General features: G+C 44.7%; 1 protein-coding gene across 1 annotated transcript in view; it reads right to left on the reverse strand.

The window, feature by feature from the left end:
* Nucleotides 1-1,936: 1,936 nt before the first annotated feature.
* The window catches only part of RAB5B (RAB5B, member RAS oncogene family), a 91,511-nt gene continuing 66,028 nt past the window's right edge, over nucleotides 1,937-27,419 (reverse strand). The window contains exon 5 of the mRNA XM_082245742.1: nucleotides 1,937-3,010. Coding sequence (XP_082101868.1) covers nucleotides 2,895-3,010 — 116 coding nt within the window. The 3' untranslated portion in view covers nucleotides 1,937-2,894. The remainder of the gene's footprint in view (nucleotides 3,011-27,419) is intronic.

Genomic DNA, 27,419 nt, shown 5'->3' on the forward strand with positions numbered 1-27,419 from the left:
CCTTCTGAATTTAATAACCAGAACACAGGACTCACCCATCCCAAAACTGTCAAATTTGGCAGATGGAAGTGCATGGTAACAGACGCACTATCAGAGCAAGATTTTATAGTCCACAGATATCAACCTTTACATATTGACACAAATGACAGGCATAGGTTTGTTAGCGGATTAAACCTAGATAAGACACTAACTAAATCCAATCAGCCAAAGAATCTGGATCATTTAGATAGGTCAATAACCAAAAGGGCGAGCTGAGTTCCTGGAAAACTACATAGAAATAAAAATTACACATAATAGTGTCAAAAGTATGTTGCCAAATACAAAGTATACCACATAAAAGTTAAAAGGGTATTAAACAACCACCCTGTTAAATCGATCCTCATCTGTAATGTAGTGTGAACCCAGACATTCATCATTTTTAACACTGCAGTAATATTTAGGAGTAGCAAGTCTTCCAAGATACCATAAAACATGTAAGAACGATTTTCTTTAATCAGAAAAAAAAGCGATATAAGCAGGTTTATAATAAAGTGGTTTTCATTTGCATTTCAGTGATTTCAGACTACTAAAATACATGATGAGTTTATCAAAGTGTTTAAACGAATAACTGCCTGTGTTGCATACTCTTAACCTGCACTGCAATGGAAAAAGGATTGCAACTTTAAATGGCAGCTAGGAACCATGTAGCTCTTTCACTTTAATAAACATTTTCAATCACTGCTAAAATTCACCCATAGCTTTGTCATTTAGGTGACCATTAGATCTTGGTAATAGGTGCTCTAGGACACTAGGTAAAACTAGCTAACAAGATATATTTTGCTCTTTGTCCTGCTTATAATATACAAGTACATTGTATACCTGTATATAATATACCACACACAAAACATATCAGCCTAGCTATGGAAGGAAGGCACATTTCATGGCAATCCATAAAGCCACCAACATCAGTAAGAACACTTTTAACACACAGAAAGGCACATACCTGCCATGTCACCTGGTGTAAGACTAAAGAGAACCTCGTGCCTTGGGCCTGGTAAAGTGTGGCCCAGCGTTTCTCACTTGCATGTACTTACAATAAATATGTGTTGTGATTAGTTAAGGAAAGACAATCCTAAACCAAAGGAATGCTGATAAAACACTAGTAAAGGGTGAGCAGTTGCTCATTTGCTACGGATAGGATAGCAGGCTTTGAAAATCGTTCTGAAAGTAAAACAAAGCAGACAATATATATATATATATATATATATATATATATATATGAACATCCCAACTATCTTTCAATGACTTCTGAAATAAAGTGCATGCTGTCCAAAGCAGCTATTGCTGTAAGCAATACTTAACCCACAGGTTTGCAAGAAAAATTTTTAAAAACAAAAAGCAGACAAAGAAAAATCAGTAAACTATAATCAGTTTAAAAAAAAATGAGAACATTAACATCTATGTCGTGTTTACATTACTTGTAGAGATGACTGCTAAATACAAAATGTGAGTTTAGCCCTCCTTAACAGTGCCTTTGTTGCATCAGGTATTGCAGGCAGCTAGTTACAGTTGTGTCTCTATATTGACCCAACAATGTCAAGTGTGGTGCCCTACCTTTTTTATGCACCATTTGACATTTTTCCCAGGACTCAGAGAATTTGTTTTTCATTGTTAGAACCCCAAAGAGGTTGCCAGCATTTTCAGATATGACAGACTGGGGTACTTAAAAACAGAATAAGCACCCCCTCTGAGTCCTCGATGTCCATTTTGATGGCATTGTACATTCATAAACAGAGCGGCGAATACATATTATACACAGATGGCTTTACAGAGATGGAGCTTCTAGAGAGCGGAGATGTAGTGCTTCTAGAAATGCAAACATTGAATAAAATCCAATCTGAGCTCCTAAACTGCTAGGCATATTAAATATTGCAAAACACAGAACCATCTCTTTAGGTTCTTGTAAACCATTGTATGTGCTTTATATTCCAGACACAAATGTGTTTTTCCATTCACAATAGAAAATTAATGAATGTTATTACTTCAATAAAAAGGTCCAACCTGCTGCCTATAAAATCTGACAGAGATAAAAAGATACAGAACATAAACTTCACGGTCGGAAGATGATGTACTCACCCATTCCAGTGCTCACAATAATCACAAGCTTGTCTTACGTTCCCTGTTCCACATCAACTCAGCATCCGTGTATCTACAATCGTTTAACTTTTCAGGCTAAAGCAATTAAAAACTCACCATGAGCAGATCATTTAACCACATACAGCTGTCAAAAATTTAGGCACACAAAATACACATTTGACAGAAGATGCAGGCAAGAAATCAATTGTTTACAAGTGGTAGGAAGTATGAGGCTCCTGGAAGTTCTACTGAGTGATGAGAAACTGCAAAACAGACACTTCAGAAGAAGGTAAATGGAAGCAAAGAAACTTACATGAAATCAAAACAAAATCAATATTAAAGTCACTATATGCATCTATTATACAAAGTAGTATCAGTTTCTTATTTTGTTTTTTCTTCTTTACTCTGTTCTGAAGGCGAGATCCCCAGATGCTTTCAATTGCTGTGTCACCAAGAGTAGTCTGTGTGTGTTTGTCGGAAGCGTTTAAAAAAAAAAGAAAATTAAAACCCACAATAGTGCAGTTATAGCAGGGAGGTCTCTGAGGGCTGCAGAGGTGTGGGAGGTGGAAGGGACAGGTTCAAGCCGGCTGCTCTGTTTCCATGTGTGTGCTGTTATCCATTGGTGAAGGGAAAGAAAGGAAGTGCAAAAGGGAAAGTCCTGGCAGAAGAGTGAGGTGCTGGAAAGTTGTTTAGTTGTAGTTCTGGAGGGTAGCAGGGCAGGTGCAAGAAGAGAGGTTATAATCTTATCTCGGTTCCCCATTGCTCTCTCGTCTCCTCCGTTAATTGCTGCAGCACTGGCTCTTATTTTGCTGTGTCTGCTCATGTAGATCCACGCCTCGGCTCCGACCAGCAGCCCCGCTTGTGTTCTGAGGCTCATTTTTTGGCAGTTTCTTAGCTGTTGAAGAAAAAACAAGAAATTAGGTAAAAATAGACCCCATCATATTCTAATTTCTTACAGGCAACAAGCTTTCTTTGTTATTATTGCTCGTCAAACAGAACATAAAGCCAAATAATAAAGTGTTGCAGGAATTTTGTAAAACCAATGAGGAATGTCAAGTTAACGTCTGTTGTGGAATTTTAGTCGGAAAATGAAGTCCTGCTAGACCTTTTCAGGCTGGCCCCTTTTGCAGGTATAGCTATGTCAAACATTAAAAATAAGTGCCTTTATTGTGTAAAATCTAGTTATACACTGTCTCACCCTGCTCTGCACATGCTCAGTTGCTCTCCATTTTAGGCACTGTTGAGTTTGTAGATGCCGATCTGCTGACAGCCTGAAAACAGAATTAAGCCCTTCTATCCTTTAAAGCCAAGGAAGATGTTCTGTTTGACCTGCATCTGCCATGGTGCTGCACATGTGATCAGTTATGACAGCAGCCATTTGATGATTTGACAGTTTGGTTGAGAACACAAGCAGATATGACAGTTAGCAATCCCGGCATTCCAGGAATGAAACACTTTTTTGAAACTGTTAAATCAAAGTGTTTAGTTCCGCTTTAGGATTTACTGCTGTTCAGGTGCTCTGGGCTTCAGGAAAATGGCAGCCTCCAGCTAGAAGAAACAGGAGCAATGGAGCAATACTGGAGGCAATTTACAGCACTCAGTACATTTTGGTAACAATCACTAATGTGGAATGCAAGTTTCTTGCTAAAGAACCTTATTTTTTATCAAGTTGTTATGGGTAAAGTTCAGCTTTAAGTTATACACTGAATAAATGTTTGCTGGTTCCTGATAAACCAATCGTATGCATCCACTGTTTCCGTATGTCGACAGCAGGTAGGGCCACCTGTCAGAATATAATAGCTACAGTAGGAGATTTGCACTGTATAGCACTGATGGAGGAATCTGTCTTCAGTCTGCGGGTTGACTGGAGAAAAGTGTGTGTGGCCAGCTTTATAGTGGGACGAGTGTTTTATGAGCTCTACAGGATTAACCTAGCAAATAGACTATGAACCAGACCTGCAACCAACAGTTTTTTTTTTTTTTAACAGAGTACAGCAGTGCACTAAAATATTGTTCCTCATTTCAAAGCACAGAATACAATCCGATCTGAATATTTTCTTTGGACAATGCCAAAAACATTGTCAGTTGTATTTCTTTCAACAATAACTACAATTAAAACCACAATTGCTTTTTCACAGGAAGAACAAGGAAAGGATTTCCAAATACACCTTAATTTTTAGAAGATACTTAATGTTAACCACTTTACTATCGGGCACTTTCATCCTCTTCCTGCCCAGGCCAATTTTCAGCTTTCAGCACGGTCACACAACACTATACCCATATGATTTTTTTTTTTTTTGTACACAAATCAAGCTTTCTTTTGGTGGTATTTAATCACCGCTGGGTTTATTTTTTGCTAAACAAACTAAAAAAGACCAATTTTTTTTTCTAAGTGTATTTCCTAGTTTATGTTATACAATTCTATAAATAAATAACTTTTCTTCTTCACTTATGAGGCTGCACTGATGAGCATTGCTAGGCGGCACTGATGATCAGTGCCCTGATTATCAGTGTAAACGATGGGCTGACAGGCTTGCCCGTTAATGGCTCTCCTTTCCTCCCACAGACACAGTGTGCGAGGAAAGGACTGCCGATAACCAGCAAGTCTGTTGACATGTGATCAGCTGTGATTGGTCACAGAGCGTGCTTGATGCGCGCTACAGGAGGCATGCAGGGGGCAGGGTTTTGGGAGGACGTCTATGGATGCCCTCCCAGAACTGGACAACTTCAATGTAGCCGTCTTTTGGCTTTAGCGTGGTCGGGAAGTGGTTAAACAAAATGAATCTCAAAAAGATTGAAATGTGTATTGTCACCTTCAGTCTTTAGAGTTAGACTATAAGGTAGATTAATAAAGCAGTCAATCTAAACCAGACAAGGTTTGCAAGTGAATTTTTCAGGTGTATGTGAAAAAAATGACAGATTCATCAGTGAATTTTTGGTGAATGTCGGTCCTTGCTTTATAAATTATGCCTCTATCAAGTGTGTACATTATTCTCGTTTATTTTCTTAGCCAGATTTGGCTCAAGATGTCTAGATTGGTTGGATGAAGCCAGCATGGCACTGAGGAAGCTGCCATTACTGACCTCCCTCTAAAAATACTAGTTGCCAAGTTACTTATGACTATTAATTTCTGAGACATTGAATTAGAACAAGCATGTAAATCAAGAAGGCCACATCAAAGTCGGAGCGGCTTTTAGTAGAAGGGAGCAGTTTGTGCCTCTGTCTGGGATTAATTGCTGCCTGGGTCCCCTTTAGAATATCTACTCTCACTTCTTTTACTGGTGTCATTGTGTCAGATAGTAGAGAAAGTGAAAATAAATACTCCCAAAAGGAGAAACAAGTAGCCTTCAATTCTGACAAAAATTATAACATTCCCCCACTAAATCTAAATTCTCCCTCCCTTCCAAAATGGCTGGAGTTACCCTAAGGTTTACAATTCGGGCCCGTTCACACTTTTAATGCAATATAGGTTTTTAACAGTTATTGGTTTACAAGAAACTTCGTAATAACATAAAGACACCCTGACTTTATGTTATTAATGAAGGCAGTTTATACAGTGTGTATTATATATATAGCTATTTCTGTTAGCTGTGACACCCTGACTTTACCATGTGTCATCACATTCCATTCTGTTTTCACCCCCGTTTGGCTAAAACTGGTTTTAACTAGTCAATGATCCTAAAAGTATATATATATATATATATATATAGATGTAAGACAAAAGATAAGTTGAGCTCAGGACTTTGAGGGACAAAGTGCCTGAGGAAAGAGGAATGTCGCATTCTGGATTTTCAAATGAAATTACGAGCGTCCCTGAACATGAATGATGCTGCATTATCTATTTTATCATCTGTAATACATCTTTAAACTGAGCAAGTAAATTCCTTTTATTATTCTACTTTTGAGCTGTTTGAATTATTGCACCACATACCTGAAAGGTTAAAACACAGGAACATGGAAATAATAAAGTTTAACCGCTTCCATACAGAGCAGTTAGACCCCCTTCCTGCCCAGACCAATTTTCAGCTTTCAGCACTCTCACACTTTGAATGACAATTGCTCAGTCATGCTACACTGTAACCAAACAAAATTTTTATCATTTTTTTTCACACAAATAGAGCTTTCTTTTGGTGGTATTTGATCACAACTGGGAGTTTTTTTTTTTCGTGATATAAGCAAAAAAAGAGCAAAAAATTTGAAAAAAAAAAAACACTTTTTTTTAGTTTCTATTATAAATTTTGCAAAAAATACATTTTTCTTCATACATTTGGGCCAAAATTTATAATGCTACATATCTCTGGTAAAATTAACCCAAATTAGTGTATATTATTTAGTCTGTGTGAAAGTTATTGAATCTAGAAGCTATGGTACCAATTACTGAAAATTGATCACACCAGATGTACTGATGGCCTATCTCCTTTCTTGAGGCCCTGAAATGTCAGGACAGTACAAATACCCCCCAAATGACCCCTTTTTGTAAAGTAGACAGTCCAAGGTATTTAGTAAGAGGCATGGTGAGTTTTTGGAAGTTATAATTTTTTCCCACAATTCTTGGGAAAATGAAGAAAAAATGGATTTTTGTAAGAACTTACCGTAAAATCCTTTTCTCTTAAGCTCATTGACAGACGTAGTCTTCTTGATTCTCAAGAGCTGGGTTATGTTGTCTCCGCAGGAGTAGGACTAGGCAGAATGACAAAACGTTCTGGCTCCACCCTAGGGGGCAGTCCCTGAGGGTATATCCTCCCTCTCTCTGCTACAGGGAATCAGTTCTGTTTAAAGCAGTACAGAGAAATTAACCCAACCCAACTCAATGATAGAGGGGCGGGTACTACGTCTGTCAATGAGCTTAAGAGAAAAGGATTTTACGGTAAGTTCTTACAAAAATCCATTTTTCTCTATCGCTCATTGACAGACGTAGTCTTCTTGATTCTCAAGAGCTGGGACATCCAGAAGCAGTGCCACAAATGAGGGGTGGGATTGACAAAATCAAATCCAATCTAGTAGGCCCAACCGGTGCCAAACTAGAAGTTTTAAAGGCTCATTATAAACAAAGAATGAGACTAAAGAAAAATTTTCCAACGGAAAAAACCCTCGAGGTAGACCACTGGTCTCCTCAAATTGCGGCCTGCAAACCCTTGCGGCCAAATGAGGCATCAGACGATGCCATTACATCAACTTTATAATGTTTAGAGAAGGTATGCACCGACGACCAGGTAGCCGCCTTGCACACCTGGACCACTGACGCCTGATGGCGAAAGGCCCATGACGCACTAAGTGCCCGAGTGGAGTGCGCCTTAACAGGGAACGGGGGCTCCCGACCCTTAATAGAATAAGCCTGCACTACCGTCTGTCTGATCCATCTGGAAATGGTCGCGGCAGATGCAGGCAACCCCTTTTTGGGTCCATCTGGGATCACAAAAAGTGAATCCGTCTTGCGAAACGAGTCTGTCGTTTTCAAGTATACCCTGATCGCCCGGACCACATCCAAGGAGTGCAAAGCAAATTCCCGAGGATGACTGGGCTTAGGACACAGGGAAGGTAATACAATTTCTTCATTCAGATGAAATTCTGAAACTACTTTTGGTAGGAAGGATGGATTCGGACGAAGAACCACCTTATCTCTATGAACCACCAGATATGGTGAACGACAAGATAATGCGGCCAGTTCTGACACCCTGCGTGCAGAAGTAATAGCCACCAAGAAGGCCACCTTCTGGGACAACGTGGGTAGAAGGATCTCCCTAATATCTACAAAGGGAGGTTTCTGAAGAACCGACAACACTAAATTAAGATCCCAGGGGGGTAACGGCGCGTGCACTGGCGGAGCCAGATGTCGCACCCCCTGGATGAAATTCCGCACCAAGGAATGAGTAGCCAAAGGCTTCTGAAAGAAGATGGCTAATGCTGAGACCTGACCCTTGATAGTACTCAAGGCCAGTTTCTGCTCAACCCCTTGTTGCAGAAAAACCAATATTCGACTAATCGAATAAGACCGAGGACGGAACCCCAAAGGTTCACACCATGCAATGTAGGACTTCCATGTGCGATGATAAATCTTTCTGGAAGTCGCTTTCCTTGCTTCAACTAGAGTAGGAATAACTGAAGCTGACAAACCTTTGTCCTTCAGCACCTGGGTCTCAATAGCCAGGCCGTTAAAGCCAGCGATCGTAAAGCAGGATGGAAGATCGGTCCCTGAGACAGTAGATCCTCTCTGAGAGGAAGTCTCCACGGGACGTCCGCCACCAGTCTGACCATGTCGGCGTACCAAGCTCGACGAGGCCAGTCCGGAGCTACCAGGATTACTGGGATTCCTTCCTCCTCTACCCTGCGAAGAAGTCTTGGCAGTAACGCGAGAGGAGGGAAGGCATATATTAGCTGGTATTGCCCCCACGGGGCGATCAGTGCGTCTGCGGTTTCTGCTAGAGGATCGCGGGAGCGAGCCACGAATCTCTGAACTTTCCTGTTGAATCGTGATGCCAACAGATCCACATCCGGGGTGCCCCACCGTAGGCACAACTGGTGGAAAACGTCTGGATGGAGGGACCATTCCCCCTGATCCAGGGTCTGACGGCTGAGATAATCTGCCTGCCAATTCTCCACCCCCGGAATGAACACCGCAGAGATTGCTGGAACAAATCGTTCCGCCCAGCGAAGAATGCAAGCCACTTCTTTGGCCGCTCGGACACTCTTGGTGCCCCCCTGATGATTGACATAAGCCACGGCCGTGGCATTGTCCGACTGGATCCGAACCGGGCTGCCCTGGAGCTGCTCGGTCCAGTGAATCAGACAAAGTCTGATCGCTCTCAGTTCCAATACATTTATCGGTAATCTGGATTCTTCCGGGGACCAAAGTCCCTGGGCAGATAATTGACCGAGAATTCCTCCCCCGGATAGACTGGCATCCGTGGTCACTATCGTCCAATATATTGGCAGAAATGACTTTCCCTGGCTGAGCATTGGAGACCGAAGCCACCAAACCAGAGACTCTCTGGTCTGTTTGCTCAATCGTATCTGATTGTCCAGGGATTCCGGATTCCGATTCCATCTGAGAAGAATCTCTTGCTGAAGAATTCGGGTATGGGACTGGGCAAATGGGACTGCTTCGAATGAAGCCACCATCAACCCCAGAACCCTCATGCACGTCCGAAGGGAAGACCAGCTGTTGGACAGTAACAACTGGACTGCTGATTGAATCTTTCGAAGTTTCCCTACCGGAAGGAAAACTCTCGTCCTGACTGTGTCTAGAATTAGACCCAGATATTCGAGCCTCTGGGTGGGAACCAGAAATGACTTTTGCTGGTTCACCAGCCACCCGAATTCCTGTAAAGAAATCATAGTAATCTCTATGTTTTGTAGCAAGGTCTGAGGAGATTCTGCATGAAGCAGAAGATCGTCTAGGTAACCTAGAATCGATATACCTCTTTGGCGCAGAAGTGCCAACATAGGGGCCAACACCTTTGTGAAGACCCGCGGAGCCGTGGCGAGACCGAAAGGTAACGCCACAAACTGATAGTGGTTCTCCTCTACGGAAAAGCGTAGAAAACGCTGATGTCCTGCGAAAATGGGAATGTGAAGATAGGCGTCCTTGATGTCTATGGACGCTAGGACATCCCCTGGATGCAGGAAGGCTGCTACCGTGCGAATGGACTCCATTCTGAATCTTCTTATGTTGACGAAAGAATTGAGCGCTCTTAAGTCCAGAATTGGACGCACTTTGCCCTCTTTCCTGGGTATTGTAAACAGGTTTGAATAAAACCCTTGAAACCGTTCTGTCCAAGGAACGTGGACTACCACTCCTTGTTGTAGTAGATCTGTGACTGCTCTCCGCAGATCTTCTAGACGATCCGGAGATAGTCGTATATTGGAAGGGAAGAATCGCGCCGGTGGGAGAGATCGAAACTCGATCTTGTACCCTGACTTTATGACTTCGCAAACCCATTTGTCCGGGATTCTGGAAAGCCATGGATCCGGGAACCGGCGAAGACGTCCCCCCACCCCAGTTATGGGTGGGGGCGCACCTTCAGGCTTTGGATGGTTTATCTTCAGGTCTGGAGGGGGCGGGCTTTTGCTTGCCCGACTAACGACCCCTGACGCCTCCTGCAGGAGCTTTGGAGGACTTAGTTTTTTCACCCGCTGGACGAAAAAACCTCTTGTGAGCAGAAAAAGAAGGCCCTCGTCTTTGACGAGTTCCTCAACCTTTAAAATTTTGCGGTAAAAAGGTGCTTTTTCCACCGGTGAGATCCTTAATGATCTCATCTAAGTTGGCTCCAAATAGACGTTCTCCTGAAAAGGGGATATTAGCCAATGCTTTTTTGGAACCTTGGTCGGCTATCCAACCTTTTAGCCACAGTGTACGCCTGAGAACCACTGCTGAGACTGATGCTCGCGCCATTAATGGAGTGGCGTCTAACGCCGCATCACATACAAACTGTAACCCCTGTATCATTTGTTCCAACAAATCTGATACCGCCTGAGGGACTTCTTCTAAGTCCCGGCGTAACCACTTGGTCCATACAGTTACAGCCTGCGAAACCAGACCAATAGCAATTATTGGCCTGAAAGCTGATCCAATCAAGGAAAACATGGTGCGAGACATAGCTTCTATCTTGCGATCCACTGGATCTTTAAAAGACGGAGCGTCTTCTAAAGGAATAACCGTGGCTTTATTCAATCTAGCAATTGGTGAATCCACCACAGGTGGTTCTGTCCATTTCTTAATAAGGGTTTCCTCAAACGGATAATGCCTGTCAATGCGTTTGGAAATATTAAAAGTGCGTTTTGGCAGACGCCATTCTTCATCAATTGGATTGCCAAAACATTTGGGCAATGGAAAAAACCTTTGCCACTTTGATGCGCTTTTTAGTCCCAAAAGGGATCTCAGTTTCAGCTATTTCTGATGGAATACCCTGTAACCTTAAAGTCTCTTGAACAGATACAAATGAGTGCGTTTACCAACGCTTCCTCTCGGGCTATGGCAGATGCCGAAACATCCTCCTCACTGTCTGAAGAGACAGGACCCGAGACACCAATACCAGATGAAGTACCTGCAACTGCAGAAATAGGCTCAGAGTCTGAATCCGAGGTTTCAGATAATAAGGGGTTAGGCGGGGGTCGCTTTCTTGCGCCCTGTCCCTGACAAGCCACTTCCACCCGGGACACAAAAGTTTCCATAATGGCTGACAAAGATTCAATTGTCAATGGGGTGCTGGAGGATCCCGCAGACCCCTCGAGGGGATCCGGAGGAGATACATGAGTGGCAGGGTCCATGTTAAAACAGGACACTTTTGCCAGCAATAAACAAAAAAACTTTTTTTTTTTTTTTTTTTTTTATGTGTCTCCCCCTAGCGCAATAGCGCCCCTCAGAGTACCTGCTTCTCGATCCCACAGAGAGAGAGAGGGACCCCCAAGGCTCACCAACCGATGCAGTGCAGTTTCCAACAAACTGCAGCCAGCGTCTGTCTTTACAGACTGGAAGGAGCTGTTTGCTTTTTCCCGGGCAGAAGGCGTGGCTCCGCCCCCTGTGTACGCCTTCCGACGTTCCCAGCCCTCCACGAGGAAGCTGGGCTCACAAAACATGGCCGCCCCCATAGAAGAGACATAAGACTCCAAAAACATGGCGGCCGACGTGACCTGAGGACATACATGCATTCGGTCTACGGCAAAATGGCGGCGGACCGCCGATATCGTCTTCCCAGCACATCCACCTGCACTCTGCTGAGAGGTGACATATGGATCTACAGAGATACACTGCACATAAGGTAGGATTATACCTCCTATGTTTGCTGTAATGTTACAGTCTGCTGGGTAGAGTGTTAGCTCTTGAACCAAGTCCACTTCCCACAAACACATGCTGTATTACAAGGGGGACTTGTAAGTGTCAGATATATACTGACCATATATGGAGGGGCCCATAATATATACTGCCTCATAAATGAGGAAAAAAGGGAACGTTTTACTCACCATACCGAACCGACAGGCACCCTCTCTTCATAATACCCTCTCCACCGAGGTGGGGGTTTGTGGACGCCTCGACTCTCTGGTCCTGGCGTCCAAGCGAGCTTTTAACTCGCTAAGTCAGTCCCTTTACTGGGACTCCGTCGCGGCCGACTCAGCGCACTGGTCTGCACGCGCTTTTAGGCAGAAACCGGGGTGACCACTGGATCTCACATCCAGCCCGTCGCCCGGCCCCGCATACTTACTTGAATATGTCGCGGCCGACCAAGCGCAATGCCTGGTCTGCACGCGCTCGTAGGCCGGCTGGGGTGACCACAAGTGTCGCCCAGTCCGGCATTTTTGCTTGAAGATCTCACAGGAAAAAACACTGGAGAAAACTACCTAAAAAATGTCTTTTTCTTAAAGAAAAAAAGTCTTGCCAGGACCAAAAGATCCCAGCAAGGAACTTAGGTCCTTACTCCTGACTAGACAGAAAAAAACTGATTCCCTGTAGCAGAGAGAGGGAGGATATACCCTCAGGGACTGCCCCCTAGGGTGGAGCCAGAACGTTTTGTCATTCTGCCTAGTCCTACTCCTGCGGAGACAACATAACCCAGCTCTTGAGAATCAAGAAGACTACGTCTGTCAATGAGCGATAGAGAAACATTTTTTTCTTTTTTTTCCCAAAACGTTGTCAATTTATAAGCTATTTCTAACACATAGCATGTACACAGCAAAAATGACACCCCAAAATTAATTCTGCTACTCCTTCTGAGTATGGTGATACCACATGTGTGAGACTTTTACACAGCCTGGCCACAAAAAGAGACTCCACGTCCAAGTAGCACCATAAGGCATTTTAGGAGCATAAATACACATAAAACTTTCTTACTACCTATCACACTTTTCAAGGCCCTAGAGCACCAATACAATGGAAAAGTCCACAAAATGACCCCATTTTGGAAAGCAAACACTCCAACGTATATTCTATGAGGCATTATGGGTCCTTTGAACATGCCATTTTTTTCCAAAAAGTTTTTGGAAAATGTGGGAAAAAAATAAAAACTTTTTTTTTTTACACAAAGTTGTCAATTTATAGGATATTCCTAACACATAGCATGTACATAGCAAAAATGACACCCCAAAATACATTCTGCCACTCCTCCTGAGTATGGCAATACCACATGTGTGAGACTTTTTCACCGCCTAGCCATATAGAGGGGCCCAACATCCAAGGAGCATCATCATGCATCCTAGCCACTTGCCTAGGCCTATTTTTGACATTTGGTGTTTACAAGCTAAAATCAGTTGTTTTTGCAAGAAAACTACTTAGAACCCCAAAACAATATATATATATTTTTTTTAGCAGAGACCCTAGAGAAAAAAATGGAGATTATTGCAATATTTTTTATCACACCGTATTTGCGCAGCGGTCTTCCAAACGCAATTTTTTTGGAAAAAATTCACTTTTTTGAATTAAAAAATAAGAAACCAGTAAAGTTAGCCCAATTGTTTTCCATAATGTGAAAGATAATGTTACGCCGAGTAAATAGATACCCAACATGTCATGCTTCAAAATTGCGCACGCTCACAGAATGGTGACAAACTTTGGTACTTAAAAATCCCCATAGGCGACACTTTAAAAATGTCTACAGGTTGCTATCTTAGAGTTACAGAGGAGATCTAGGGCTCAAATTATTGCTCTTGCTCTAACGATCGTGAAGATACCTCACATGTGTAGTTTGAACACTGTTTACATATGTGGAGCGGGGTTTCCGTATGCGTTCGCTTCTGCGCGCTAGCTCACGGGGACAGGGCACTTTAATTTTTTTTTTTTTTTACTATTTATTTTATTTTTTTTTTTTTTACACTTTTTTTTTAAAAAAAAAATTGATCATTTTTATTTCTATTACAAGAAATGTAAACATTACTTGTAATAGAAAAAGGCAGGACAGGACCTCTTTTTTGTGAGATCTGGGGTCAAAAAGTCCTCAGATCTCACAAGTACACTAAAAGATAGAAAAAATAAAAAAAATAAAAAAAATAAATAAAAAAAATTAAATAAAATGAAAAAAAAAAAAAATGGATTTTTGTAAAATCTTACCGTAAAATCCTTTTCTCTTAGCTCATTGACAGACGTAGTCCTCGGTGATACACCACCTTCGGGTTATGTTGCCTCCACAGGAGCAGGACTAGACAGGAAATTAAAAAGCTCTGGCCACACCCTAGGGGCAGTCCCAGAGGGTATATCCTCTCTCTCTCTGCCTCAGCAAATCAGTTATGTGAAAAAGCAGTCTTTAGAGATTTTAACCCAACCCAACTCAAAAACAGAGGGGCGGGGACTACGTCTGTCAATGAGCTACGAGAAAAGGATTTTACGGTAAGATTTTACAAAAATCCATTTTTCTCTAGCGCTCATTGACAGACGTAGTCCTCGGTGATACACCACCTTCAGGACGTCCCAGAGCAGTATCACAAATGAGGGGTGGGAAAATGGAAATCAAATCCCAATCTAGAAGGCCCAACCGGTGCCAACTAGAAGTTTACAATGCTCATCCTAAATGATGAGACTCAACAAAAAAAGAGAAAAATTTTTTTTTTTTTTTCAAACAGAAAAAAACCCTCGAGGTAGACCACCGGTCTCCTCAAATTGCGGCCTGCAAAACCTTGCGGCCAAATGAGGCATCCGCCGATGCCGTCACATCAATTTTATAGAATTTTGTAAAGGTATGTACCGACGACCAGGTGGCCGCCTTACATACCTGGACCACTGACGCCTGATGGCGAAAGGCCCAGGAAGTACTGAGCGCTCGAGTGGAGTGCGCCCTAACAGGGAACGGAGGACTCTGACCCTTAATAGAATAAGCCTGTACCACCGTTTGTCTAATCCATTTGGCAATGGTCGCGGCAGATGCAGGCAAACCCTTTCTGGGGCCATCCGTGATCACAAAAAGTGAATCCGTCTTACGGAATGATTCCGTAGCTTTCAGGTATACCCTGATTGCCCGAACCACATCTAAGGAATGCAACGCATGTTCCCGATGATGCTTGGGCTGAGGACACAAGGAAGGTAGTACAATATCTTCATTCAGATGAAAATCTGAAACCACCTTAGGAAGAAAAGATGGCTTAGGATGAAGTACTACCTTATCCCTATGAATCACTAGGTATGGGGACTGGCATGATAATGCAGCCAGTTCTGACACCCTGCGAGCAGAAGTAATAGCCACCAAGAAGGCCACCTTCTGGGATAAAGTAAGCAAGGGAATCTCCCTGATGTTTTCAAAGGGAGGTTTCTGTAGAACCGACAAAACCAAATTAAGATCCCAGGGCGGTAAGGGCGCGCGGACTGGAGGAGCCAGGTGCCGCACCCCCTGGATGAAATTCCGCACCAAGGACTTGGTAGCTAAAGGTTTCTGAAAGAAGATTGCTAATGCTGAAACTTGACCCTTGATGGTGCTCAAGGCTAGCTTCTGCTCAACCCCTTGTTGCAAAAAGGCCAATATTCGAGTCACCGAATAGGTACGTGGAGGAAATCCTAAAGATTCGCACCACGCAATATAAGTCTTCCATGTGTGATAATAGACCTTGCTGGAAGTCGCTTTCCTTGCTTTAATAAGGGTAGGAATGACTGAAGTAGACAAACCTCTGTCCTTCAGTACTTGGGTCTCAATGGCCAGGCCATTAAACCCAGCGACTGTAAAGCATGATGGTAAATTGGTCCTTGAGACCACAGACACTCCCTGAGACGAAGTTCCCACGGAACATCTGCGACTAGCATGTCCAAGTCGGCCAGGCCGGCTTGAGGAGGCCAGCCTAGAATTTCTAGGACCACTGGCGCTGATAGAATCTGAACCAGGCGTCCCTAGAGGTATCTGGCCCCGACCATCCGAGAAAGTCTGGTCGTTTTCTGTTCCCACACATTTATCAGATACCTGATTGTTATCAGGAAGGGTGATCTTTTCTGGTTGAACCTCAGGGACCGAAGTCACCCGACTAGAGGCTACTTGGCCTATCTGGTCAACCAGATCCGATTCCTGTGAGGTATAGGGACTAATCTTAGGAAAAGGTAAAGGAAAAGATCTATTCAGGGAACGGTAACTACCGCTTCCTGTAGTACTTAAATGTTGGAAGGGAAGAATCGCACCGGTAGTAGTGGTTGAAGCTCGATCTAATGTCCTGAATACCGGTGAAAACGTCCCCCCACCCTGAAACCGGGTGGGGGCGCACCTTCAGGCTGTGTACTCCTTTGCTTCGGGTTTGGCTGGGTTGGTCCTCTGCTTGTCCGACCAGCCCTTCTTGAACCCTCCTGGAGGAGTCTTGCCTTTCCCGCTAGTACCAGCCGGGCGCCCTTTATGGGCGGTAAAGAAAGGTCCTCGCTTGTTGCGAGGTCCCTTAGCTTTAGCAGCCTGTGGCAAAAAAATGCTCTTGCCCCCAGTGGCATCCTTGATGATTTCATCTAGGTTGGCCCCAAATAGACGATTCCCCTGAAAAGGGAGATTTGTCAAGGTCTTTTTGGAACCTAGGTCAGCTGACCAGCATTTTAACCACAGCACACGTCTGAGGATCACCGCTGACATAGATGCATGCCCTAATAAGGGAGTAGTGTCCAAGGCTGCGTCACAGATAAACTGTAGCCCTTGTATAATCTGTTCCATCAAATCAGATGTCTCCTGGGGAATATCTTTTCCCCTAAGGTCTTGGCGTACCATTTTCGCCCATTCCGTAAGTGTCTGGGAAACTAGACCAATAACAATTACTGGTCTAAATGCTGACCCTATCAGAGAGAAGATGGTGCGGGACTCTGCTTCCATCTTTCGATCCACCGGATCCTTAAAGGACGAAGTGTCCTCCACTGGGATAACCGTGGCTTTATTCAGCCTGGAAATAGGTGGATCCACCACTGGTGGTACCGTCCATTTCTTAATGATGGATTCCTCAAACGGATAGCGTCTAGCAATACGCTTGGAAATAGTAAAGGTACGTTTCCTTTAATCTGATTACCGAAACATTTGGGTACAGGAAAAACCTTCACCGTTTTGATGGGCTTATTAGTACCAAAAGGAATCTCTGTTTCAGTTGCCTCTGCCGGTAAAGCCTCAAGTTTTAAGGTTTCCTGCACTGCCACAACTAGTGTGTCCACCAATGCTTCTTCCTGAATTATAGCAGGAGAAGAAGCGTCCTCCTCACTGTCTGAGGGGGCTTTACCTGGGATAACAGCCTTTGCAGAGGAACCTGCAACTGCAGTGACCATCTCTGAATCAGAGTCAGAGGTGTCAGATAGTATAGGGGTAGGCGGGGGTCGCTTCCTTGACCCCCGTCCCTGACAGGCCGCCTCCACCCGAGCCACCATAGACTCCAAAATTGCTGTAAATGACTCTACACTCTGTGCACCGGCGGGTCCCGTGGCCCCCTCGAGGGAAACAGGTGGGGGAATATGTGTGGCAGGGTCCATGATAATTCCAGTCACTTCCTGGATAATATAATTCAAAAATAAAAAACGTTTTTTTTTTTTTTTTTCCCAGACCCCCAGCGCCACAAAAAGCCCCTTAGTGTTACCTGCTAGGGATCCCTATCGATCGAGAGAGAGAGAGAGATAGACCCCCAGGCTCACCACTTGATGCTCAGAGTTTAACTGCAACAGGTTACAGCGCTGTCTTGACAAACAGGAAGTCTTTTGGCTGGCTGCCCAGGAAGAAAGGAGGCGGCTCCGCCCCTCTGCACGCCTTCCGGCGCCTCCCCTAGCTCCACGAGGTGTTTGGATCACCTCAAACATGGCCGCCCCCATGCTGGAGACACGAGGCTACGCCAAAATGGCGGCTCGTGCGATCCAGCAAAAAAGAAAATGGCGGCGGCCTGTACTGAATAGCGGTGTGCTGCAGGGCACACAACACTCTCTCTGCATGGGGATTTGACGTGGTTGGCGGTACCGGCCCTGGCGGACCGCATGGCCATTCGGGAGGCCTGCTAATAGCTGGAGATCTGATTAGGAAGGCAGTCTACATGTCCGTGGCTTCTGACTGGTAGGTAGCTTATTCTTATCACCGTAAGATTCCCAGAATGCCACAGATTATAATCTTTTTAACATGTATACAATTAGATTGTTAGCTCCCAAACCAAGCCTCCTGGCTTTTTGCACATAAAATCACACTCAAAGTAGGAGGATCTGTGTCATTTATAGGATAGAGAGGGACTCTATCTTACCATACAGAGAGGGGCCCGCGTTCACCACAAGACCCGTCAGGGGAAAAGGGGGAACATACTACTCACCATACCGGAACCAGGCGGGCACCAACTCCTGACAGTACCCCTCTCCACCGGGGCGGGAGGGCTGTCGACCGATATGGACGCCGTGACTCATGGTCTTTGGCGTTTCAGCGAGACGTTTAACTCGCGGGGTCAGTCCTTTAATGGGACTTTGTCGCGGCCGACCCAGCGCGGAGCTATGGCCTGCACGCGCTCGTATGCTGAACTGGGGTGACCACCGGATCTCAACATCCAGCCCGTCGCCCAGTTCAGCTTTCTTGCTTGAAGATCTCACAGGAACACTGGAGAAAAAAAGCTGTCTAAAAAATCCTTTAAGAAAAAAATCTTGCCAGGACCTAAGATCCCAGCAAGGTATCTAGGTCCTTACTCCTAACTAGACAGAAAATAACTGATTTGCTGAGGCAGAGAGAGAGAGGATATACCCTCTGGGACTGCCCCTAGGGTGTGGCCAGAGCTTTTTAATTTCCTGTCTAGTCCTGCTCCTGTGGAGGCAACATAACCCGAAGGTGGTGTATCACCGAGGACTACGTCTGTCAATGAGCGCTAGAGAAAAGGGACCTTTAAACTGTTTGCTAGGCAACGACGTTTGCCGTAGCTCCGGTCCTCCAAGACCATAGAGTCGAGTGAGGGCAAGCTTGCCCTCACTCGACATCCTGTCTGTTAGGATCCGGGACCGGATAGTTTTCCCCGCTGCCGGCGGGTCCGGTAAGCGGGGAAAAGGACCAGAATGCGGCGGGAGGGGGGGGGCACCTCTTCTGCCACCCCGGAAGGGTGATCCCGCGGCGAATCCGCTGCTGGGACCACCCTTATCGGAAAGCCAACCGTCCACCGTTTAAAAAAATACCAGGGTTATTGGCAGCTATCTGCTGCCATAACACCGGTATTTAGGTTTAAACGGAGGACGTATATAAACCTTTTTGGACTTACGACATGGTGGCTGTATGAAGGGTGACAGGTACTCGGGTACTTTGCTGGGCAGGTGACAGGTACTTTGGTACTGATGAGCAAGTGGCAGGTACTCGAGTACTCCGATAGGCAGGTGACAGGTACTCGGGTACTCTTATGGGCAGGTGACAGGCAGGTGATAGGTACTGATGAGTAGTACTGATACTGATAGGTGATACTGTACTGATGGGTACGGATGATCAGTACTGATACTGATAGGTGATAGGTACTGATGAGTACTGATGAGCAGGTGGCAAGTACTCAGGTACTTCAGGTGTGAGGTACTCGATGAGCAGGTGGAAGGTACTCGGGTACTCTGATGGGTAGGTGACAGATACTCGGGTACTCTGTTGGGTAAGTGACAGGTACTCGGGTACTCCGATGACCCCGAGTACCTGTCATCAGAGTACCCGAGTACCCGTCATCAGAGTACCCGAGTACCCGTCATCAGAGTACCCGAGTACCCGTCATCAGAGTACCCGAGTACCCGTCATCAGAGTACCCGAATACCCGTCATCAGAGTACCCGAATACCTGTCACCAGCCCATCAGAGTACCCGAGTACCTCTCTGTATCCCATCAGAGTACCCGAGTACCTGTCACCTACCCATCAGAGTACCCAAGTACCTGTCACCAGCCCATCAGAGTACCCGAGTACCTGTCATCAGAGTACCTGATGGGCTGGTGACAGGTACTCTGGTACTTTGATGGGCTAGTGACAGGTACTCGGGTACTTTGATGGGCTAGTGACAGGTACTTTGATGGGCTAGTGACAGGTGCTTTGATGGGCTAGTGACAGGTGCTTTGATGGGCTAGTGACAGGTGCTTTGATGGGCTAGTGACAGGTGCTTTGATGGGCTAGTGACAGGTGCTCTTTATTGGGGGGGAGCAATCCGTGTGTTTGGGGTGCACTGTATTTGGTAACTAGCTGTTACCACAATCTCCTCCTCACACAGGATCAGTGTGTGAGGAGGAGAACACGGTGACAGCTAGTTACCGTGTTCTCTGTTGACATTTGTGACCGGCTGTGATTGGACACAGCCGGTCACGTGGTAAAGAGCCAATTTCATTGGCTCTTTACCTAGATCGGGGATGGGCTCTGTCCGAGGGACGAGCCTCGTCCCCGATCGGCGCACTGCGCGCCCCCGGGGGGCGTGCATTGAGAAGGGAACAAGCGGCTCGCGCTGGAGCCGCTCATGTGATCGGCTGTGATTGACACAGCCGATCACGTGGTAAACAGCCAATTTCATTGGCTGTTTACCGTGATTGGGGTTGGGCTCAGTCCAAGGGACGAGCCTCCCCCCCGATCGCCGCGCTGCGCGCCCCCGGGGGCGCGCAGTAGCGGGGAGATCCGAGCGCCGTCATATGACGTCCGCCCGGATCGAGAAAGGATTCCTGCCGCCGTCATTTTACTATGGCGCGGTATGGAAGGGGTTAAACCTTTATTACAACACTGATGTGCTTTTAATACGTTCCCACTGACTCACAATGAAAGGTAGCTTTTTGGTGTGAGTTTGAAAAACTGCACCAAAGATGTAGCTTGCAGGACTGCAGCACGGTGCACCTACAGTTTGAACAGATACATAGGATTTAATGGGAAATAGTTTTCATTGTTTTTTGTCGCCTTGGAAAAGCAAGGCAAAAGCACACCAGTGTGAAAAGGGCCTAAATCGAACACAAAAAGTAACCCCAACCCCAAAATGTAACAGTAAATCTGCATCTATCCCTAAACTTCTAATTCTAAAAAGAGTTTTAACCGCTTCCATACCGGGCGAAATGCAGAATTCCTCTCCTACATGTAAAAATCATAATTTTGTGCTAAAAAATTACTTAGAACCCCAAAAAATTATACACTGCTAAAAAAAACTAAAAGGAACACTTTTTAATCAGAGTAGAGCATCAGGTCAATCAAACTCCAGGGATATGAATCTGGTAAGTTAAGTAGCAGAGGGGGTTGTTAATCAGTTTCAGCTGCTTTGGTGTTAATGAAATTAACAACACGTGCACTAGATGAGCAACAATGAGATGACCTCCAAAACAAGAATGGCTTTACCAGTGGAGGCCACTGACATTTTTTTCCCTACTCCTCTTTTCTGACTGTTTTTTACTAGTTTTGCATTCAGCTAGGGTCAGTGTCACAACTGGTAGCATGAGGCAATACCTGGACCCTATTATAGAGGTTCCAAAGGCAGTCAAACTCCTTCAGGATGGCACATCAATACGTCCCACTGCCAGAAGGTTTGCTGTCTCCCAGCACAATTTCAAAAGCATGGAGGAGATTCCAGGAGACACGCAGTTATTCTAGGAGAGCTGGACAGGGAAAAGAAGGTCATTAACCCATCAGCAGGACCGGTATCTGCTCCTTTGTGCAGGGAGGAACAGGATGAGCACTGCCAGAGCCCTACAAAATGGCCTCCAGCAGGCCACTGGTGTGAATGTCTCTGACCAATCAGACAGATTTCATGAGGGTGGCCTGAGGGTTTGATGTCCTCTAGCTGGCCCTGTGCACACTGTCCAGTAAAGAGGAGCTCAATTGGCATTTGCCATTGAACACCAGAATTGTCAGGTCTGCCACTGGCACCCTGTGTTTCTCACAGATGAGAGCAGGTTTACCCTGAGCACATATGACAGATGTGAAAGGGTCTAAGGAAGCCATGGAGAACATAATGCTGCCTGTAACATCATTCAGCATGTGCTGTTTGGTGGTGGGTCAGTGATGGTCTGGAGAGGCATATCCATGGAGGGACGCACAGACCTCTACAGGCTAGACAATGGCACCCTGACTGCCATTCTGTATTGGTATAAAATCTTTGGACCCATTGTCAGACCCTATGCTGATGCAGTGGGTCCTGGATTCCTCCTGCTGCACGACAATGCCCGGTCTCATGTGGCGAGAGTATGCAAAGAACAACCAAAGGGCGAACCGGCCTAGCACATTATTCTCAATATAGGCTTTATTAGTAAAAAGTGACTACTCAAACAATGGTATAAACCAGCATATCAAATCTAAACACCGGGAGCAGTCTATGTAAATGTCAACTGTCCTTGACGAATGACAGCTGACGCGTTTTGAGGTTTTCGCCTCTATCTTAGAGCCCTCTGACTACTCCCGGTGTTTGGATTTGATCTGCTGGTTTATACCATTGTTTGCGAGTAGTCACTTTTTACTAATAAAGCCTATATTGAGAATAATGCGTTAGGCTGTGCGTCCTTTGTTTGTTCTTTGTTTGCAGTACTTTCAGACTACCCGGTCTTATAGGGCAGCAAGGCCTCAGCCATTTGGGATGCCAAGTACAAGTTCCGTGGAAGGAGTGATTGGGGGGGCTCTGGTTCTGAGAGCAGGAGCAAGGGTCCTACGCATCGCAAATTTGTTTTGGCAAGAGTATGCAGCCAGTTCCTGGAGGATAAAAAGGAACTGCTACCATTGAATGGCCCCCACACTCGCCTGACCTAAATGCAATAGAAAACTTCTGGGACATTAGGTTTCAGTCCATCGATGCCACCAGGTTGTATCTCAGTCTATTCAGGAGCTCAGTGATGCCCTGGTCCAGATCTGGGAGGAAAAACCCCAGGACACCATCCATTTCATTAGGACCATGCCCCGACATTGTCAGGCATGCATGCAAGCACTTGGGGGCCATACAAACTACTGAGTACCATTTTGAGTTTAGCAGAGACCCATTTTGAGTTTAGCAGAGACCCTAAGGAAAAAAATGGCAGTCATGCAATTTTTTGTGTCCACAGTATTTGCACAATTTTTCAAATTTGATTTTTTTTGGAAAAAAAAACATTCATGAATTAAAAAAAGATTTACCCAATTCACCTTGGTTAAGCTACTTTAAGTAGGAAGGCTGTACCGTAGCTGCGGCTACATACAGTATATCGCGCTGAGCCAATCACGAAAGCGATGTATTCTATTAATACAAAGCCAGCTCGGACTGGCTAAGTCAGAGGTTGCAACATTATCAGCCTGACTACTCTTTTTATTCTGTAGCTCATAAATCTCTCGAGGATTGACCACTTCCTTCCCAATTTGCAACTTTTACAAAAGGATGGCCCGAGCCTCTATCCATTCTTTCACCTGGTCGGACCATGCCCCCACCTCAGTCAAAATAAGCGGGGAGGGTAGGACTCGGCCCACTACCCTTTGGCGGAACAATACATTCCTTTTATCCCAAAAACAACCTCGAGAAAGAATCAGAGCTCAAATGCAAGAATATTTTCAGTTTAATGCTTCTCCTTCTGTAGACACATTTACAACCTGATGTGCCCACAAAGCGGTGGCTAAGGGCTTGCTGATTCAGCAGGCCTCTAGAGCACGGAAGCAGAGGATGCAGGCTGTGAGTGATCTACTGAATCAGATTCAGTTCCTAGAGTTATAAACCAAAATTGCGCCCCAGCAAGACAAATTAGCGGCTTTATTGAAATCTAGACGGGACTTACACCTTCTCTTAAAGTAAGAACAGGAAAAAAGATTGAAGTCTGTTAATGCTAAATACTATTCCCAGGGTAGCAAGGCTGGCAACCTTCGAGCTAGCCATCTCCAGAAAAAACATCTTAAAACCAATCTATCTTCCATTCAAAATCCTCTGGATGGCAGAGTAGTTCACCATCCAGTAGATATAGCTAAAGCATTTAATCAATTCTATCATTCCTTGAAGGCCCTAGGCCTGGTTTACACCTATGCGTTTTTTGGTGCTACAGTTCATTTACCATGGTTTCCTATGGGACACGCTTACAGCTTTGCTTTTTTTCAGCCGCTGCAAATTTGGAATGGGTCAAGAACTTTTTTCAATGCAAAACGTTGCTTTTTTTGTTCAATAGATTTTCAATAGAGATGCTGCAGAAAAGCATGTAGTGCTTATTTGCCTCGACTTGCCTTTTTTAATCTGCCGAACAACAAATTAGCCAAAAAAAACCATAAAAAAAGTAAAATGCAAATGCAGCAAAATCACAGGTGCAAAACGCACAGCAAAAAGCACTGCAGAAATGGATCAAAAGCAAACTGCAAAGGTGTGAACCGAGCCTTATGCTGCCAATACATGTATAGATTTTCGGATGAGAATATTCATATGAAAAATCTTTGTACATTCGCTGAATGAAAGGATGTCATTTGAAAAATGTTACTTGCTTTTAACATTAAGTTTTAAAACTAATGTAATTTCTGAAAGAAAACCAAATACACTGCCTGAAAATTCCTTTGACCAAGAAGTTTTCTTTTCTGCCCCTTCGAATTTTACAGTGACTGTGGTAGAAAACGAACGTTCTTAAAATTACATTTTTTTTTGAAGGAAGACGTTGTTTATGTATGGCCAGCATAAGTGTCAGCAAGTGCAGGAAGCTTTTATCATGCCACTGGCCTATGACAAGGGAGTCTGTCATACATAGTATCTTACACTTCTGTCTAAAAATCGGCAATAGAAAATTTGATCAGAGTCTGTTGATATTTACCAGATTCAACCTCCAATAGTATATACAGTATATCTCTTCTGTCTGTCATTCTCAGAGTGGATTAGAGATTTTGCTCCCTAACCATATAGTTGGTCATTTATGTTTACCGCTGTATATAGATATTTAAGAATAAATTGCCTTTTTTTTGTTTAAACGTTGCATAATTAAATTATACACCACACTTTCTTTTAGGTTATTATCCGATTAATCGAAAACAATAATCGGCCAACTAGTCGATCATGAAAATAATCGTTCGTTGCAGCACTAGAAGTGCTTAAAATGGACGTACGTTTGTTATCATATAGGGAACATATAGTAATGTCAAAGCATACTTAAAGTAACAAAAAAAATTTTTTCCCCAGATTTGGATGGAGTGGAGAAGGGCTTAGATCCACTATCAGGTTTTTGTTGCGGTCTGTGTCCCCCTTTAGGTAGATTTATCCGCTCTAATTGTCCTAATCACCATTGTCACTGGGAATGAAATTGAAGGTAAATCCTGAATTTTGAGTTGCTAACAAAACAGGGAAAGAGGGGAATCTTCCAATGAGGACACTTGTTCTTGTGCCAACTAAGAGGGGATTTCCCGAACATTAGAAAGAGATCCTATCATTTGAGGACTTGATAACACCATGCTTATTAATGCACATGCATTTTCAATGTGTGGTGGTGAGCATTTATGTGCAGTAAGGTGTGAAAAGACCCCAAGTCTACAAGGACAAGAAGTAAAGTGAAAGCTCTCCAATGACACGGAAAAAAAAAAAAAAAAATTCTACAGACATCAGTTTTAGCTTGACCCTACTATAACCAAAATGGGGGGGGGGGGGGGGGGAGAGATTATTGTTCAGGTTTAACCGCTTCCATATCGTGCAAATTCCGGCATTCCTCTCCTACATGTAAAAAAAAAAATGGGATTTTTGACTTACCGTAAAATCAAATTCACTGAGTTAATTGACGGACACAGCTCCTTAAGATTCTTGACCATTGGGTTATACTGCCCCCTACAGAGTGGGACACTAGGCAGAAAAAAGAACTTGACGATGCCTATGGGCAGTCCCAGGAGGTATACTTCTCTCTCTGCTATAGGTACTCAGTTTTGTTACAAGCAGTGTCAGAAGTATTACAACTCCATAGAGGGGTGGGTGCTGTGTCTGTCAAAGAACACAGAGAAATGGATTTTACAGTAAGTCAAAAATCTAATTTTCTCTTTCGTTCATTGACGGAGAAAGCTCCTTAGGTCTCTTGACTATTGGGACATCCCAAAGCAGTGTCAAACATGAGGGGTGGGAACAGCAAAAAATTCCCAAGGCTAAACAGTAGCAAACCAGGCAAAAGGAGCTCAACAAAAACAAATGGCGCCCACCTGAACAATAAACCCTCAAAGAGTACCATGTCCTTTAAACAGCAGCCTGCAAAACCTTGCGGCCAAAGGAAGCATCTGCAGATGCCAAAACATCCAACTTATAAAGTTTAGTTTAAGTGTGCGCTGACGACCAGGTGGCTGCCTTGCAAACCTGCGTCACTGACGCCTGATGACGGAAGGCCCAAGAAGCACTAAGCGCCCGAGTAGACTGTGCCTCAACAGGAAAAGGAGGAACCTGACCTTTGATCGAATAGGCCCGAGTCACCGTCTGTCTGCTCCATCTGGAAATGGTCGCAGAAGAAGCGGACAGTCCTTTTATTGGCCCAACCGTGAGCACAAATAGTGAGTCTGACTTCTGAAAAGACTCCGCAGCTGCCAGGTACAACGAATCGCCCAAACCACATCCAGGGCATGCAATGCAATTTCCTGAGGATGCTTGGGCCTAGGACACAGGAAAGGCAACACAATATCTTAATATAAATGGAAATCAGAGACTACTTTAGGAAGGAATGACAGACAGGGGCCAAGAACCACCTTTTCTTTGTGGACCCCCAAGTAAGGGGTAAGACAAGATAACACCGCCAGTTCTGACACCCTGCGAGCAGAGGTGATAGCCACCAAAAAGACCACCTTTTGTGACAGAGTAAGCAGGGGAATCTCTCGAATATTTTTAAACGGAGGCTTCTGGAGAACTTAAAGCACCAAGTTCAGATCTCAGGGCGGTAGAGGAGACCGCACCGGTGGAGTCAGATGTCGAACCCCTTGATTAAAAAAGGTACACACCAGGGATTGCATGCCTAGGGGTCGTTGACAGAAGACAGCCAAGGTGGACACCTGGCCCTTGATGGTACTTAAGGCTCTTTTCTTCTCAACCCTCCATTGAAGGAAGGTCAAGACCTGAGCCACTGCAAAAAAGAGCGAGGGTGGATATCAATCGACGCACACCATGAAATGTACGCTTTTCCATGTACAATGGTAGATCTTCCTAGGAGGTAGACTTCCTAGTCTTTAGAAGTGTCGGAATCACCGACCCAGGCAAACCTCTATCCTCCAGCACCTGGCTTTCAACAGCCAAGCCGTCAAAGCCAGTGACTGTAAAGCAGTGTCCAAACACCCTGAGCAGAGCTCGGACCCAGGACACCTCCCCACCTGGACAGAACAGCAACCCGTGGTGACCACTGTCCAATACAAGGGGATAAAGGACTTTCCCTGTTGAAAAACCAGGGAGCGAAGCCACCAGACAAAATACCCTTTGGTTTCCTAGTTCAGCCGAATCTGATTGTCCAGAGACTTCGGACACTTGTCCCATTTGACCAAGATCTCCCTTTGCAGGGACCTCGTATGGAACT

Source organism: Pelophylax lessonae (assembly GCF_965119305.1).
Source record: "Pelophylax lessonae genome assembly, chromosome: 2".
NCBI classification, from domain to species: Eukaryota; Metazoa; Chordata; class Amphibia; order Anura; family Ranidae; genus Pelophylax; species Pelophylax lessonae.